The sequence below is a fragment of the Aythya marila genome, assembly GCF_965140915.1.
Source record: "Aythya marila genome assembly, chromosome: 3".
Taxonomy (NCBI): domain Eukaryota; kingdom Metazoa; phylum Chordata; class Aves; order Anseriformes; family Anatidae; genus Aythya; species Aythya marila.
Window position 1 is genome coordinate 57,685,033 of NC_139044.1, and position 18,034 is coordinate 57,703,066.

General features: G+C 42.0%; 1 protein-coding gene across 1 annotated transcript; it reads left to right on the top strand.

The window, feature by feature from the left end:
* The first annotated feature begins 799 nt into the window (after nucleotides 1–799).
* Nucleotides 800–3,381, top strand: CITED2 (Cbp/p300 interacting transactivator with Glu/Asp rich carboxy-terminal domain 2). Its single transcript, XM_082755489.1, has 2 exons — nucleotides 800–1,049; nucleotides 1,705–3,381. The coding sequence occupies exon 2, from the start codon at nucleotides 1,712–1,714 to the stop codon at nucleotides 2,444–2,446; it is 735 nt and encodes a 244-aa protein (XP_082611615.1). The 5' UTR covers nucleotides 800–1,049; nucleotides 1,705–1,711; the 3' UTR covers nucleotides 2,447–3,381.
* Nucleotides 3,382–18,034: the final 14,653 nt, after the last annotated feature.

Consider the following 18,034-nt stretch of genomic DNA (forward strand, 5'->3'; position numbering starts at 1 on the left):
GGGGCACCACATAGGTGGCAGGGCCGTGCCCAGCCAGGACGAGCACGTTTACAAAGCCCTTCCCCACGGTCTGTATTATCTTATTTTTCCTGCCAACGCAAGGAAACAATTCACAATAAGAAGCCTCACAAAGCCGACCACAGCCCGCACACCTGGGGCGGCCGCTAAATTGCGGCCCAAAGCCGGGAGAGGAGGCAGGCAGGGCCGGAGGGGCTGCGTGTGCCCGCACCCCCTCGCCTCCCGCATGCGGCGCCCGCGGCTGTGGAAAAAGGTGGATCTCGGATCTCGCCGCCGGGAGAGGGGCCGGCCCCGGGGAGCACCCACGGGGGTCCGTGGGGTCCCACGGCGCTGGGGCCGGGCACCTGGAGGCCGGGATGCCGCCGGGAGCAGGGGCAGCGCCGGGCGCGGGGAGCCCCGCGGGGGCGCCCGGCCCCACGCGTGTCCGCGGCCGGGGGGTGGCCGTGAGCGGAGCGGGGCCGGCGGGCAGCGCCCTGCGCCGGGGCTGCGCTCCGGGCCGCGGAGCCCCGCTTTGTTCCCGGGGGGAGGCGCCGAGAGGGGCGAGGGCGACCCGCAGGCACACACGTGTGGCCCAGGCGAGGAGGAGCGGGGCCCTTTGGATGCCGTCCAGCCCCGCCTGGCCCCTTCCTGAGCCTCCCCGTGTGCGTGTGTGTGTGTGTGTGTGTGTGTGTGTGCCCTGCGAGTGTGTGTGTGCTGGGTGTTGTTTCTTTTTTTTTTTTTTTTTTTTTTTTTTTTCCCTCGCTTGCTCCAGGTTTTACTTCTGGTTGCCTGTAAGGGTTTTGCTCCTCCCTTCTGAAATCCTATATTAGCTGTGGCCAAAGCTGGGTAAGAAACACAGCTCATTGTTGGCAAGTGCCGATGAGCCTCGCCGAGGAGTGAAAAACAGCTTTGGGGCTGCGGCAGCGGCAGCGATAATATCACCATCACGTAAGCGCCGAGGAGAGAGCCAGGGAAGCCCTCTCTATGCTGGGTGACTTTTACTGACTGATTTCACCGCCACCTTTGAAGCAAAAGAAGAAAGAAGCCGGGAGGTGAGTGCGGAGGTTGTGTAGCTGGTGCTGTGTGTCCCTTTTGTGTGCAACAGGAAAACGGGGACCGGTTAAATACCCGAGGAAAGGTGTTTCTCGGCTGCCTGGCTCAATCTCCTTATCCGTGCATTCTGGTATTTTTTTTTTTTTTTTTTTTAATCGGGACTTAATTGCAAAAGTTGCTGCCAGCGGCTAGGTGGGACTTCCTAATTCCTTGCTCGTTGCCTGCAAGTTAGCAAGAGTGCCTTTTAAAAACGCTGCCTTCGCTGACAAATCCGGGGGGCTCGGCAGCGTTTTGGACGTGGCCGGGAGGAGGCGGCTGTTGCCGTATGCAACACTTCCCGCTGATAGGTATGCACAAGTTGAAGTGGGAAGGCGTGCTGCTGGCTGGATGAGCCGAGGGGACCGGGCTTTTCGTGCCGCGGGCTCCTCTTCCTTTTTCGTTTCTCCCTTTGTGCTCCACGGCGGAGTCGCGGTAGGAGGTTTTTTTTTTTTTTTTTTTTTGCTCTCCCTCCCGCCCCCCCTCCCCAAAGCGAGGACGGCGGCACCGGCGCGGTCGCTTCTGCCAGGGCCAAGCTAGCCGCAGCGGGTCCGAGAGCGGGCGGCTGGATGTCCGAGGGGGCGCTTTCCTTAACCCGCTCGCTCGCTAACTTTCCAGGTGGGCGATGGCAGAGCACATGATGGCCATGAACCACGGGCGATTCCCCGACGGCTCCGGCGGGCTCCACCACCACCCTGCGCACCGGCTGGGCATGGGGCAGTTTCCCACCCCCCATCACCACCAGCAGCAGCAGCACCAGCAGCAGCAGCAGCAACAGCAGCAGCCGCACGCCTTCAGCGCCCTGATGGGCGACCATATACATTACGGAGCGGGGAATATGAACGCGAGCGGCGGGGTCCGGCACGCCATGGGGCCGGGCGGCGTGGCCGGGGGGCACCCTGCCGGCAGCATGCCGCCCCCCGCCCGCTTCAGCGGCTCCCAGTTCCTGGCCCCCCCCGTGGGCAGCCCGGGAGGGCAGCTGAGCGCCAGCATGCAGCTCCAGAAGCTGAACAACCAGTACTTCAGCCACCACCCGTACCCCCACAGCCACTACATGCCGGACTTGCACCCCGGCAGCCACCAGCTGAACGGCAGCAGCCAGCATTTCAGGGACTGCAACCCCAAGCACGGCGGCAGCGGCAGCGGCTTGCCGCCCGCCGTCCCCCACGTCCCCGCGGCGATGCTGCCGCCCAATGTCATAGACACTGACTTCATCGACGAGGAGGTCCTCATGTCCTTAGTCATCGAGATGGGGCTGGATCGCATCAAGGAGCTCCCCGAGCTGTGGTTGGGACAGAACGAGTTTGACTTCATGACAGACTTCGTTTGCAAACAGCAGCCCAGCAGGGTGAGCTGCTGATTCATTTAAAACAAACAAAGGACTTTCTATCGGTGTGAATGAAAACATTCCCCTAGACGCGGTGTCTCACTTTTCAGTGCTTGAAAAGGTGAGAATCTGGAAAGCAAGAGTAAACTATGCGCTTGTATAAATTCTTTTTTTGTTTTGTTTTTCTTTTAATTGCTGCCACTTTTTTTTTTTTTTTTTTTTTTTTTGTAGCTTTGACATTCACGTCCCCCTCCCATAGTAATAATTTCTAGCGAACTCTGCCTTTTTACATTGTTCGCCCCCTCCCCTCCTCTCTCTTTATTTCCTCGCAGTAACATGCCCATAATTTCCACAGTGCTGAACTGTTAGATATTAATCTTGGCAAATTGCTTAATCTTGTGGATTTTGCAAACGATGATTTCCACTGACTTGAACTGCATTCAAATTCTGAGTGAACAGGGAAAAAAATCACATTAGTTGGTTGCATGAACTTTGAAGGGCAGATTCTACTGCACAAATGCTGCCATCTTGCTTAATTTTTAACTATGCATTGCAGTGCAACTAATAATTTTCTTTTTTTTTTTCCAAATATGCTCAACTGGAAGCTTAACAGATGTGGGCCAAACCTTTCCAGATCAGGAAAAGTAATACTGTTACTTAAAAGTCTGCTACCCATTCCCCCTCCCCCATATGTACAGACAATAATATGGTGTGGATGGAATGCTGACTAGTGGCAAACATTTCACAGGTCTTTTTTTTTTTTTTTTTTAGTTAGATTTATTTTGTTTCTGTCTTCAGCATTTTGACACTGTGCTAATATAGTTTATTCAGTACATGAAAAGATACTACTGTGTTGAAAGCTTTTCAGGAAATTTTGACAGTATTTTTGTACAAAACATTTTTTTGAGAAAATATTGTTAATTTATTCTATTTTAATTTGCCAATGTCAATAAAAAGTTAAGAAATGCTTTAGTTTTTCTAGAAGTCATTTACCAGTATTTTTCTTCAAAATTCTCCCCACTGTCCCTGGTAAGTAGAGCATCTATCTGTACTACCATGTCGGTGTTCAAAAAGACATTCCAACATATAAAGTATACTACGCCCATATATATGTCATGGTGAACTCAGTAGGTGAGCGGGATTTAAACATACTTACAGCATAAAGCCTCATACGTAACATTGTAATATGCCTGTCAGTGTGGTTTTATGAAATTTAAAGTTGCTGAGGTGCAACTTTTGTGACTTGCCAACATACTTGCTTTAAATGTAGTTGTCCAGAGTTATGATGCATAAAGTATTTATTATATTTATCTATTAAACTTGTAATTTTATAAATCTGCTTTCATTTATATAGTAGATTTTGTTCTTTTGTATATTTATTATCTCACCTGGAAGAACTATTTAAAGAAAATGAGTGTTTAATATACAGTAAGTATTTGTAACTTGGGAAAAGAGGGTGGTGGGCTTCCTCCTTTCTCTCTCCCCTGAGATAGTTAGCACAGAAGAGTGCAATCCAGATCTGCATCGCATCAGGACTACGTGTCATTTCTAGTGACTTAGGTGAAGGAGGCAGTAGCTAGCACATCTTCCTAAAAGTATTCCACCATTGGACATCTCTAAAACCTTTCTCTGAGAAATTGCTACCAACTAACACCACTGAGACAAATTTATAAATATCTACTTTGAATATTTGGGAGAAAAAAAAAAAAGGCCCGTTATTATAAGGCAATTGACATCTTGTTCCTTAAGTGCCAACTGTTGCAGCCTTCTGGCCCCACTCAGTCCTTGGCAAAACTCCCATAGAAGTTATTACTTTAGTGAGGACTGCAGGATCGGGACCCTGATAATACACGTAATCCCATTTAGCCTCACTTCCCAAGCTCAATATAGGACCAATACCACTGGGCTTTCTTTTTGCTTAATTTTTCAGTCTTGTGTTCTGAATTTATTAGGAAGAAAAACAGCATGGTGGATGTAGTTAAATTTTAAACCTGGACACGTAAACAGGGGAGAATATCACCACACAATGGGAGCGTAAATAGCAATGTTTTGAATCAAGCTGGGAAATTAAACTGATTACTATTGCTAAAATTGTCCCAGCTGGTGAGAAAAGTGATACTTGGCCTTCTTCGCCTAACACAGACATGAAGGAGCTAATACGTTTTATGTTAAAAAAAATAATATAATAATAATACTTGTACTAAAGTATTAACAAAATTAAAAATTGTGAAGTGTACACTTCTGGGAAAATCTGATGATAAAATGATCTCTGTAGTTGGTAACGGCCCATTCTTAGACAACTCTCAGTACCCAAGAATTTAAAAAACAACCATCTGGTTTCAGCCAGTGATTGCTAATGTTTTATGACAGTAAATTTAACATCAAATGGGAGTAAATATTAATTTATCAACTCACCAGTAACATAAAAGAGTGTTTAGAAGAATAAAGGTGTAGTTTTAAGAGCCATTGCCCATCTTGCCACTATATAAATCCTTTTTCCATTTTAAGCCTGTTTGATCTGCACACATCACATCGCTTTCTTCTGCTAGAGTTTGGGAGGGTGATTCTGATTCTAATCAACTTCTTGCAAAACAGACTATCAAATTCTGTGCATACCAAATTGTGTAGATGTTTAAATCCTACATGATCTCCTAAAACAAAAGGGAATATTCTAATTTTAATGATAAAGTGCTTTTGCTTCATAAAGTTGGTTAAGCAACAGATTCTTCACAGTTGAGACATCACTACTTAAGTCTGTCAACATTAAATCCTTCCATATAATCTTTTCCAAGAACAGGCAGTTTCACAGGCATGCTGGTAAAGTCTATTTTGTGTACAACTGCTTGTAAAACTCCTGAGAGCCGCTGCCTCTGAACAACAGCAGCTACTGAAAGCGCTGGCTTTGAGCAAGGCATTGTCAAGGATTTTTGTGATTTCTTAAAAGTAGACCCTGGGGAAATCTGTAAAACAATCATATTGGCTACATTGTCCCTTAATTTCTAATGAAGAGTCAGATCCCAGTGGATATCATGGTTCTGTATATTCTTATTCATAATACCATCTACCAAACAATATTGGGGGCCTGACCCTAATCTTCCCGAGCTGAACCCCTTGGCGATGCTCCCAATGGCTCTCACAGCTGAAGCAGTAACAGGCCTTTGAGTTGATCCTATCTAGCCTCTACGTTGTTTATAAATAAGTTAAAATAATTTATTATTTGAACCCGGTGGTTAGCGAAAAATGCATGATGACCCAGTTTTCCAGCTACCGCCAGATACTCGCAAACGACATTGCTGCCTCGCGTCCCATTAAGTTGCTTTTAGTACAGGAAACTTGACCTCTGTACTTTGGCTGCTTTTCAAAAACTTCCACCATGGTACACGAGATCTGCTCCTCTTTAAGCCACCTCCATAAATAGACGTGCGGCTTTATTTGGAACGCACATCAGCCCTAAGCCTCCCCGCCACGCCAGGCAGAAAAATAGGTGCCGATGGACGCCGTCATCTGCCTTTTTCGCTGGGAATGCCGAATTTATGGCCGGCCCCTGCGGCGGGCGGCGGCGACAGCGACTCCCCCCCTCAGCCCCGGGGCCCGCTGCGGCCGCCATTACGCGATGGGCCCGGGGGTGCCCGGCCCGGCCCGGCCCGGCTCCGCCGCAGCCACCTGCGCGGGGCTGCGCGGCGGCAACATGGCGCCCCCGTGTGGGCGGCCGCCGGCGCCGGGCTCCGCGCAGCCGCCGCCGGGCTCGGGGGCCAGGCCCTCGGCCTTGTGAGGAAGGAGAAGGGGCCCGGGGGCTTCGAGGGCTCGGTCCCCGGCACCACCTGCCCCGAGAGCCCGCAGGATGGACGAGGGGTGGCCGCAGGCTGCGGCGCTCCCCGGTACCCGGCGCGGTGCGGCGCGGCGCGGCTGCCCGAGGCGGTGGGGGGCCTCCCGAAAATTCGCACTGTGGCTTTTAGAGAATAAGCAAACAAACCTTGTGAAAACATGCCTGTTGGTCTCAGGTTTTATTTAAAAAAAAAAAAAAAAAAAAAAAAGTTATATAAACGAGGATTATCCCCTGCTTATCTTGTCTTGCTAGGGGGATTGGAAAATTCCAACATCTGGATTTGCAGCGTTCCTTTTATTTGTTTCTTTCTTTTTTTTTTTTTTTTTTACTTATTTTTTTCTTTCATTTTTTTCCTTTTTTTTTTTTTTTTTTTCCCCAGGAGATGTTTTCCACACACCAGATCTGCTAGGGAAGTTGCATGCCAAAGTCACTGCGGATCACTGGTGTTTGGCCGAAGGCTACAGCATGTATCTGTGGTGCCACATGGTTACGCTTCTCCATGGCATGGATGGTTTCTGCATCATTGTCCTACTTTAGCAGCCGTCCTGCTCCCGTTTCTGCCTTCTGCCTCCGCTCCCTCCTGGCTGTGCTGCCCAGCAGGGCTTAACGTGGGAGCTGGTACTGAAAGGACCGATTCTGCCTTGAGCTCAAAACCTGTGCAGAAGTGGGGGTGGGCAGGGACACGGAGAGGAGGGAAATGATGTCAGAAAAAGCAGTTTTTGCCCATGACCTTACGGCTATCCTTTCTGAAGCCTTCATTTCCTCTGAAATACTTGCTGCAGTGCTACCGTGGACAGGAATAAGAAATGCCTGTGTTACAGATCTGGGCCACACATACTGACCTTAACCTGATCTATTTCTGTATCATCACTCTTAGGGATAGAAGGATAGAAGAAGTGTGAACAAGGACTAAGTAACATTGACAAGAGCTGTTTAAATGATGACGAAGGTTTTTTTTTTTTTTTTTTTTTTAATATTCAGGCAAATATATTTGTCAGATAACACTGCATATGCAATAAAACTAAGATGACAAATCAAAGGAATTGGGAACTCAAGGCAGTAGCATTTTCTCGGGGTTTTGTGTATTCTAAGTGCATCATTTTGTCAGTACAGAGGAGGTGTTTTACATAGTTTCTTAAAATATATTTACACATTTCAATATGGTGCCACTATTGTGCTCATGCTACAAGATAAAGCAGAGTCTCTGCAACAATATTGTTGCAGTAGCTGCAACAATAACGAGATACATCAAATGACTGAACAGATGAGCTACTGTTATGGTAGGTTCTCTGTTATTTGCTCTGCCTCATTTTAGAAATAAATTTGCATCACCAGGTTTTTAATAGAGATAGATCAGGTATTTCAGTCCCAGTCCATCTGCTGTGCCCTTCCCCCAGTAAAAAACTACAGAGGGGCAATTTCATCACAAACGTGTAACTGATTTTGAAAGATATATATTTAGCATATTAAAAATAAGCAAAAGATTTTTCAGCTTATCAAGCTTCATAAAATAACTTTTCTCACCTTTTTCTTTTACCAGGACATTTTGTTATTTTTGTCTATTAGAGTTTTCATCTGGCAATATATTCCCTACTTTATCAGTCATAAAGTAAAATAAAAGAAACTTTCAGAGTTGTCAATCTAAAACTCTGGCTGAAGATAACAGAGTGTGTACATAGCATTTCTTAACACAAAAGCTACATATTTAGGAGATACTCATCACAATTAGATTTTGGAGTTGCACCTACTTATCTGCAGTTTTGACACTGAGCCTCCTAACAATTGCTCCGTGAATTTTATGCTGCAGCCTACTTAGCTAACATGAACCCAGGAGAGGGTGGAGTTCTTGAAAGTCTATAAAATGTCTTATCTGCTGCTACTTAAACATAAGTAACACAGAGGTTTTCAGATTTTTTTCCCCTCTTCCTTTGTTGAGATAAGTATTTAAAGGCTAGTTACTCAAAATCTTTCTGTTTTCTTCAAACTACATTATTTAGCCCAATAATTGATATTATATCCATCTACAAACAGATATAATATATCTGTCCTCCATCAGCTTTGTATGCCATAAAGTATATATTATGAAGGCAGGAATGGATTCCTGGAATTGTCCAAAGATAGAAAATTACATCAAGCCTCTGCACGTCTGCTTTGTGCAGAAGCTAAATAGTTATATTTTGTGTTGCTTAGAGGCAGGCTGCTGGGTTGGTTATCTGCAGGCTGCACTAAGGCTAGCATGTGATCCAACAAGGAGATGAAGGACAAGGTATGAACAAGGTGTGGAGATGAGTATAAAGCATTTCTAAGTGGTAGGCAGAAAGAAAAATAGTTACAATCACCACAGAGAAAGTTTTTAGAAAGTTTTTAAAAAACAGTCAGGGCTAACCAACAACACCAAGAAAAAAGGTGCCTATGACTGGAACAACCTAGTTTTGCTTTTAATGTTTGACAGTGCACAAAATTGTACCCCAGATAAGTGTAGAATTATTCAAAAAAAATGATGTTAGCCTTCCTCACAGATCAGTATTTACAACATAAATCTGAATTTACTCTGATGGAGGTGTATGAGTGAAACTGCCATTGGATGAAGCCAATGAAGCCTGCAAACATGTCCTGGCTGCTCTGCTCTCAAGGATGGGCATCATTGCTGCTAGAAGATGACTGGGAAACAGTCCTGTTCCCAAGTCAGTCACCATGCTAAAAGCTGTTTTATCCAAAACATGGACTTGAAGGGCTCAATCCTTCTAAAAAAACACTTTCTCTATTTTTAAATCCCCTGTAACCCAGTATTTCAGTCTCATCTGGCAAGGTTGGTTTTTGGTGGCCCGAAGCATCACAGGGCCTATGTTTTCCCTTGTCCTCGCTTCAGTTTAATCAGGGCACAAACAAGCCATTGAGAGTGTTTTGAGGTGGCGGTGTTTGCATTTGGGATGCACGGTGAGCTTGTGTGGTGGTTCATCGCAGCTGTGCCCTAGGATTGCAGGGGAGGGTGACAGCTGATCTACCACAGGTCACCTTGTGTGTGACTTTGCCGAATAAGGCCAAGAGCAGACTGACGGGCATCTCGCCCTGTCCCCTGGTGCACAGATGGGGACCGGTTGTGCTTCCATGGAAGCAGCAGTGCCCATGTCAGGGTTGTTTTTCCCTTCCTTTGCTCTCACCTCCTGAGATGAGGTCCTCTTTGCCAGAACTTTTAATCAAGCACTTCACATTAAAGACAACGGTGTGCAGATAATCACACGGATTTTTCAAAGCAGCTATTTAAATTGTTGATACTTACCTGGAGGTGTTTAGGTTCAATTCACAGTTTAAATATTGAAACAAAGCAGGGGTAATTTAACATGACAGATGAGCTAATGGTTGCGGAAAGGCTGCAGTACTTGGCTTTTGTCCACTAGGTGTAGCTGAAACTCTGCATTTCTTATTGATTAAAGTCTAAAAAAGAAGCCTTTTAATTTGATTTATAGTATATATTTTAACTGAATGGAAGGTAGTCAGAATGAAAAGTGATAAATGCTTATAGAGTAGAGCCTTCACCTAATGCGAGAATTGCATCTCAAGCATGCAGCAATATCATCACAAAAATAGATTAATGTGCACAGGAACCCTGTCTCCTAACCTTCTAATCCAAAGATCCTTCTGGCATGTAGAAAAGACAATAGAAACCTTTTAGAAGGCTTGGTTTTGGTTGTGTCTTTTCCCCAGATGCTATTACCAGAGGCTCTATTTCAATGAGGAGAGTGGCTTCAGAGAAACCAGTAAAGTGAAGCACTTCTAAAACCCTAAACTAACGCTCAGTTTTTATTTTGACCTAAGGAAGAAAGGGATAACATTTTGCTTCCTTGCTTCTTTTTCAGGTCTCTCTACCTCTTGCTGTACATAACAGCTTTACCCTGAATGGTATCCTTCCTCATTCCTCATTGCTCTGATTGGAGAGAAGGCAAAGCAAGAAAAGACCTGGTGTGCAAGACAAATTCAGGAGGCTTGTTCCCCATATAATTGTTTTATTTTATTGTTTTGTTTTATGGTTAGCTTTCAAAAGACAGTGATCTTGATTTGTGAATTGTGAAGATTAACAGGAATTAAGATCATCATTCCTCTGTGATTTTCCCAGATAAACTTCATCACCAAAATCTAGATAGATGATTCTCTGGGTTCTGAGCTTGGCCAGTGGTGTCCAAGTCAAAGATCAAAGCTTGGCTGGCAGATTACCCAGTAAAGCTATACCTTTAGGGTCCCTTTTGGAGTACTTTATGACAAGACGGCATTGCATATTCTGAGTCTAACACAGTTGTTCAGTGTCCCCTTAAGCCACCCACCAGTGTCAGTGGGCCTGGAAGTGCTCTGCAACCATTGTTCATTTTAAGTGGACTATTCATGACTTGGCCAGGGCACACTGTATTGTTGAAAACTAGTCTCTTTTTTGCTCAAGCCAAAACATTGCATGAGCACAGCACACAGGTAGAGCTATTAACCATCCTCTATAACTCCAACACCTCATGTTATGATCAAAATTATGATCAAAATCCTGGATTAAGTCAGGATTCACAATTACTATGATGACCAGGAGCCAATCCAAGGTCCTTATTGACTGAATTCATGTATAATATCATATATTTGAGTATATTCTTAGTGTGGCATTTGCATCAGGAATAGAATGGAATATTTTTCAATCCATATTTTCCTCTGTCATTAGTTTATTGTTCTAAATTATTTTATAATCATACTATTATTGACTTAGTGGAACTTTTTTTCCTCTGCATAAAATGAAATTATCTGAAAATGTCTTTTTTACTAATTTTGTTGTTGCTGTTGTTTGCTTTGTTTGTTTGTTTGCATCACCCTAGTAGCAGGTTGCCTGTAGTTACTGAAAAGGAAAGGAAGGTAGATGGAAAGCTGTTAGATGTTTTCTACTAAATCTGACTGACTAACTTTTTCCTAAAATGTTTGTGTTTTGTGTTGGTGGTCATTTTGTTTTCCTACAAAAGTGGAGAGCTCCAAACTGCTTTTGGTCAGTGGCGTCTGCCATCCTCTTTCATTCTGAGGAAATTACATGTTACTTTTTAAGGAACCTTAAGTATATGTATGCTGAGGTCTTCACTTTCACATATGTCACAACTTAGGGGTATAGATACTTTCTTTTTCTGCTTGTTCTGCTAAATTAATGAAGAATAGAGTAGATGTATGTCTTACTTAGTATTCCAAACTATTCAGGTTGCCAATAAAGCATTCATTGTTATCAGAGGATTTTCATACTTTCCTTTGAAAAGGCAAGTTGCCAGCTTATACTTGCTTGTGCAGCAGTTACTGGGTTCATGATTCCTCAGCATTTGTTGCCTGAGATGGATGATCACTCTGAAATGCTGTATTCTGCTCTTCTTCCACGTTTTGATCAAGGTTACCTGGAAGACTGATGACCTGTGTGTATCCTCGACACCTGACAGTCTAGGAAGGAACAGGATGACAGAACAGGACTTTGAAATTGATAAAGTGTTGTAAGGACACAGCTAGACAAACACTAGTTGGTGACATATAAGGAGCAAGCCAGATATAAAGGATCTGTATGCTCTTGTTTGGTGTTGGCTAGCACATGGGTAGCTGGTATATTCTCAAGGGCTTCTTGCCCAACATGCCCTCTGATAGCTTTTTCTTTTTTATGTCTGTTTAACAAATAAGTTAGAAAGAAGAATAGGAGTAAGGACTTATTTTCTTTTCCATGCTCTGGCTGGTGAAACAGTCCACAAACTTACAAATGGTAACTATCCTTCCTGCCTACTCTATGGGATGATCTCACTGTGAGAAAGGATTATGCCATCAGTATTTTTCTCTGCTATATCTAGCCTGTGTAGACACAGGGAGAATTCACATATTCCATGTGAATTCTCTAATACCAGGAAAAAATGTCCACTTGGTACTGCTGGACACTGGCAGACTGCTTTATACAGGTTATATTGGACAAAATTAGTCCCAAGATCTGTGTGAAACATCAGGATAGAGGAATACTCACCACTGACCTCTTTCTGACAGAAAAACTGTACAAAATAACTCTGGGTGCATGTATTTTCTAGCTTTATAATGTTCTCAAATGCAATGCTTAAGGTGCCTGGCAGGTTTGTAGAAAAAGTTGCTGATCATGATGCATTTTTAAAGGAATAAACTTTGTCCAGCTAGCATGGAAGAGGTGCAGATAGAATGAATGCAAATCCAAGTGCAGTTTTTAATACAAGTGCACACTGTTTTTTTTGTTTTGTTTTGTTTGGGGGGGCGTTGTTTTTGTTTTTTGTTTTTAAATAAATGCATGGTTTTGTTGTTATTTTTTGTAAGTGCAGTTTTTAATTCTACCCCCTCTTCTTCATAATTTAACTAACTTTATGATTTAAGAATTTTAAAGGACCATTTCACTGAGCAATAGACAATAACACTAAGGAGAACGAGTGGCTTGCTGCAGTTGCTGTTATTTTGTGCTGCTCCTGAGCCTAAAGGTCAAATCAGGGAGCTGGAGCCTATGGTGCTGGTACAGTACATGCTTGTGACAGAAGGGTGGCCCTGGCACTGGGGAACTTGCCCACTGGCTATCCTATAAGGCAGGAAAGACAGGTGGAAGAACAAATGTTAAGGGAAAAAAATGAGAAAATGTATTTATCAGTTAATCAGTTTATCAGAATATATGACAGACCAGGCTAGGTTGTCATAGGTGTAACCCCAAAAAATGACTCAGAGATCTCTAGATGTTATATGAATTTAATGAAAATTAGAAGATTAATTTTCTGTGGTCATGTGAAGGACATTTCTTTTGTGTAGGTAATATTACTTTATACTGACTAACATTTAGGCCCACCAGTCACATCATTTACCTAGCTTAGCCCTCCTATTTCGTACAAAGCAATGTGGTTTTCAGACTGTCTTTATTCAAGCTGACCAGCCAGACCCTGTGAATTTGACAACCAATGTAAACCATTTGCAATTAGTAAAAGCACACAAAGACCATTTTTGTGAGGTGGAACACCCCTTCACTCCAAGTGAGCAACTCCAATCCTCATGTATAAAGCAAGCACACCACAATTTAAGTAGAAAAAAATCTGAACACATCTTGTTCCCATCTGCATGACCTTGGGCAAGTCTTTATTTATTGCGTATTAACATGTAACACTTTTTGTCACAGTTTAGCCTTTCAAATAATGAGTACAATGTGTTTTTTATTGTTCATTACTGCTTGAGGTTGAACTTGCTTAATAGATTATATTGGATGCTTGCATGCAAGATACTACACAACTATAAATCACTGCCACAGAATTTTGTTCCTATATCTTTAATTTAAAAAGGTTGTTTTAAATATTTTAACCATGGACAACCATGATCTGTAGTAAAATACATTTTGGACTCAGAAAACAATAAATAACACCAAAAAAAAATAATAATAGGATAAACAGTAACTAATGGTGTCTGATGCTATAGGAACACAGACAATATTGCAGATGGCTGAAGGTGATTTCAGAGCACCAGAGTGAAATAGAATTGTTCTCTTTGATTCCAAGGAGGGTGATAAATAGTTGATTTTTCCCTTGTTCAGCAATTCTCCATACTCCAACTGGTTTGGGTGTGTCCGATTTACACACCCATTGTCCGAATAATTCTGAGGGTATTTAGAAGCACTGAAATCTAAAAACATGTCTTTCAAAATGTTTTAAGAGGGAAACAAAAATAAAATCCATGTATTAGTAGAGTTTTGGAAGTATATATGAAGGTATCCAAGGCATATCTGAAGGTATCTATCTGTATACTCCTATTCAAGCCTATGATCTAAGTTGGGGACCAAATTTATCTGTCATAATAAATATGATTTACATAGACTTTTTATCTACACAAAATGAAGATTTGCTCTATTCTAACAAAATTATTGACATTGTTGCTTTTGTCATATTTGTCTTTCAGCTCAGAAAAATATGAAAGTCATTCTATCTTTTCTTTGTTCACCCCTTCAGATGTTGGGTTTTATTTTCTTCCCCAGTTTTCTTATTTATGTTATTCCCAAGAGATGTTGGGATATTTTTTCTTCCTCTGTCTTTATTTATTTAGTTCCCCAAATGTGGCATGTTTAAGAAGATGGCTAGAAGACGGCTAGAAAAAACTTATCCACACATACAATTAAAACCATTTCATAGTTTTGAACTGTTAATACCAATATACCTTTTGTATCCCTTCACATTTTCCATGCAGTGATTCTCCTTCCGTGCATGTCTTAAAATAGGTCATTAGTATTTACATCTACAATGGTTATTTTAGACATTACACAGTAGTACTGCCAGCTCTGCAAGTCACTGCATGGTTCCTTCTGAAATAACAGTTCATCAGCCACTCTGTCATTATCCTATAAAATAAGGGTCTCATTATGACCTATTTCGCTATCTGCCTCTATTATTTTTCCTCTTCTTTCTACATGCCTTTATCTTTCAGCACAAATGTCCCTATCACTTCCAAGCTTCATTAAAGTATTATCTCAGTCTGTGTCATTCCTATTGTGTCAGTCTCCATTCTTCCCTCCTGTATTCTTAGCTAGCTGCTCAGCCCACCACACCCACAGCTTACTTAGGATTGTCAGCAGAATTCGGACCTTGTCCTTTCCAGAGAAAGATGTTTGGATCCAGTTATGAAATGCTTTACCACCCTTGTACAGCCTGTACAGCTGAGAGAGCTAGCCTTCAATTTCTAATTTGCTTTATTCTCTATTCTGCTCACCAGCAGGTGTTGCTTGTGAAATCAATGGGAGCTCCACATACGGAGCAGCTGCAGGACCGAGCCTTTAATAAGTCTTTTCCATTTCTAATTTTTACAAGCCAGTTAAAGCAGCAATCTAAAAAAAGGAAAAAAAAAAATGTTGCATATTGATAGCAAAACTGGCGCAAGTGAACATTACCAGCAAATGGAAGGGGCTATGAAAAGAAAGAGAAAAAGCAACCTTATACGAGGCAAGTCAGTTTACCCTATCTTACTGGAATAGATAATTTTATTCTCTATAACTCATCTTTAACTGATGTACCATTGACATTTAAAAGACTTCCAAATTATATTTGATATGTGATTTACAGCATGATTGCATCTGAATTGGTCCCAGAGATTTCCCCTGGCAGGATCACAAAATGTTCAGGGTTGACAATTGATTGAGCCCAACTCTGCTCCCACTGTCTATTGATAGAAGGTCATTTCTAGCTGGAGGGGCATCATTTTTAAATTAGATTAAATTAAAAATAGATAGTTTCAGCATTCAGTACCTTTTTGAAGTTTCATAGTAGATTATGTATTAGCTTATAATGGTGTAAATCAGCAGTAAGTTCACTGCAGTACCAGGATAACTGGAAACAGATAATACTGTTCTTTTCCTTCCCAATAAATTATCTGTATATATTGGAGAAGAGCTATTTCCAAACTGCAGAGATGCATTCAGGTGTGACTGCATGCCTCACCTGAGGGATTCCTTTACCTCAAGTGTGATTTTTCAAGTGAAGCTATTCTCCACTTTGCCAAATTCTTCAAATAGTGCATAGCATAATATATTTATGGAGACTCTATCTCTTGGGCAAGCTGAAGCAGTGGAAATTGCCTGGAGAAAATTGAAACCCTGATAATTGATTTTGTTTGCTCTTAAGGTTTCAAAAGACTTGAATCTTTCCAAGAATAAATCAAAAACTGTTTAAAGGCAATCCATGGGGAATTCCTCCAGATTCTTAGACAGGTTTCCTTGCTAAAATTCAGAAATTATATTCTTTCTGATGTAGATCAAGAATTAAATTATTTGCTTAAAATAGTTATGTCTATTGCCTATTGGGATTTTCTGTGTCAGCTAATTTGCCTGTGTTATTAACTGCAATTTGTGGCCAGGATCTTTGAGGTGTAAAGAGAAAACCTGGCAAACCTTAGGTATATGACAAACCCTTCAGGACATAAAATCTTATTAGGAGGCAAATCATAACCTCTCAACCCTTTTGAGACTGATTTGGAGTGAGGGAATCTGTAGGAAATGGATGCAGTATGGAGTACCTGCTTTGTGTATGTAAATAAAGGAAAATAGGGTGGGTTTTTTTTGTTTGTTTGTTTGTTTTTAGTTGGTTGGTTAGTTTTGGTGTGTCTTTTTTTTTTTTTTCGACAAAGGACTAATCAAGAGAGAAATGATTCTCAAGAGATCACCATGCAAAATGTCTGATTAGTCCAGATGCTTACAACATTTCTATAGAAATAAATTAAACCCAGCGGAGATCAGTCTTGACAGAGTTGGCATTGGGACCTTGTAGGACTCTTCTCACAACACTCCTTTTCCACAGCAGGGGAACACTGCCAGATTCAGCAAGATTCTGACTTTTAGACCACTGTGTACATATCAGTACGCTTTTTGTACATATCACTATGATCTCTCAAGACCTTTATGAGAGCTATTTCCAAACTACTTTATGTTATAGTTTCATTGTATATCTTACATACATGCTTGCTACTACATATTATGGTTTATTATCCTGGTATAAATATATTATGAAAGTATATAATAGCGTAAGTATATTATAGTACATGTTTAAACAGAATGGATCAATTTTATTTCCAATATAATTAGGTGAAGTGGTAGTATTACAGGAAATTACTCTGCCCAGGCACAATATAATTCAAAATACTTGTATCTCCCCAAAAATAAATAAAAAATTGTTCAGCAGGAAAGCAGTGAAGAACTCCTCCATATTGTTTCCTTGCTAAAATCCAGAAATGATACTCTCCCTGATACAGATTTGGCATTGAAGTGCCAGGCCATGGCAGTCCTCTGCAGTCTGCAACAACCCATACAACTTGATAAGGAACAGTTGTCTCCAGATTTTCCTGTGCTGCTAGCAAGCAGCTATAATTTGCAAAGGGGTGCAAATGCTCTCTTCTGGCCAGTGCAGAAGGCAGGAGACCCTATGCAGCCTCTTCACCTTCTATAAAGAGACAGGCCTGCGGGCCAAATCAGTCCATATGGCTTCTAGGGGATATTAGGGCTTAAGTGGTAGATAAACTTTCATTCAGGAGGAAAAAGAAAAACCCTCAAAGGTTTTTAAGTGACTTTAACCAACACAGTATTGTCTGCAGACAGAGTCTACGTTTTTGTAAAGCTCTTGAACATTTGAGAGGGAGACTCTACATTTGAACTTAGGTCTTGAACCTGAAGATTCCCATGGCACACCAAATGAATAACCGTCTGTCCGTCCGTCCGTCCGTCCCCCGCAGTAGGCATTTCAATACCAATGTCTTTAGTGTTGGTGGGAGAGGGGAGCATCAGCAAGTGAGAGCTGCATGTTGCAGGTAAGTAAAACAGCCTGTGGAAAGAAAGACAAAAAGTATATATATACATATATATACATATATGGAAAGAAAATCAAAAATCTTCAACAGCAGTGACTTACTTAATGGTGAACTTGGTAAGGCTGAATTCACTGAATGTCATATCAAGCAAATGATAAGTGTAGGTAAAAATTACTTATTAGATTTTTTTTTTTTTTTCCCCTGGGAAATCTGTTTCTTCAGTAGCTTTATACTGCTGATGGTTATGTTTAAACCAGACACAGGCTACAAGGTGAGCAGTTTCTGTGTAACATTACCAGTGACATCAGTAAAAATGCCACAGTGCTGGTTATGGATGTGTAAGCCATCTGGCAGAACACAATTAAAGAAAAAAATTCAGCCTCACTACAGGAAATTATCAAGAAGTGGTCTATCTTTAAAATGAGGAAGGTACATTTTTCTTCTTTCGCATGGATTAGAGAAAGCTTTTCTTTCTT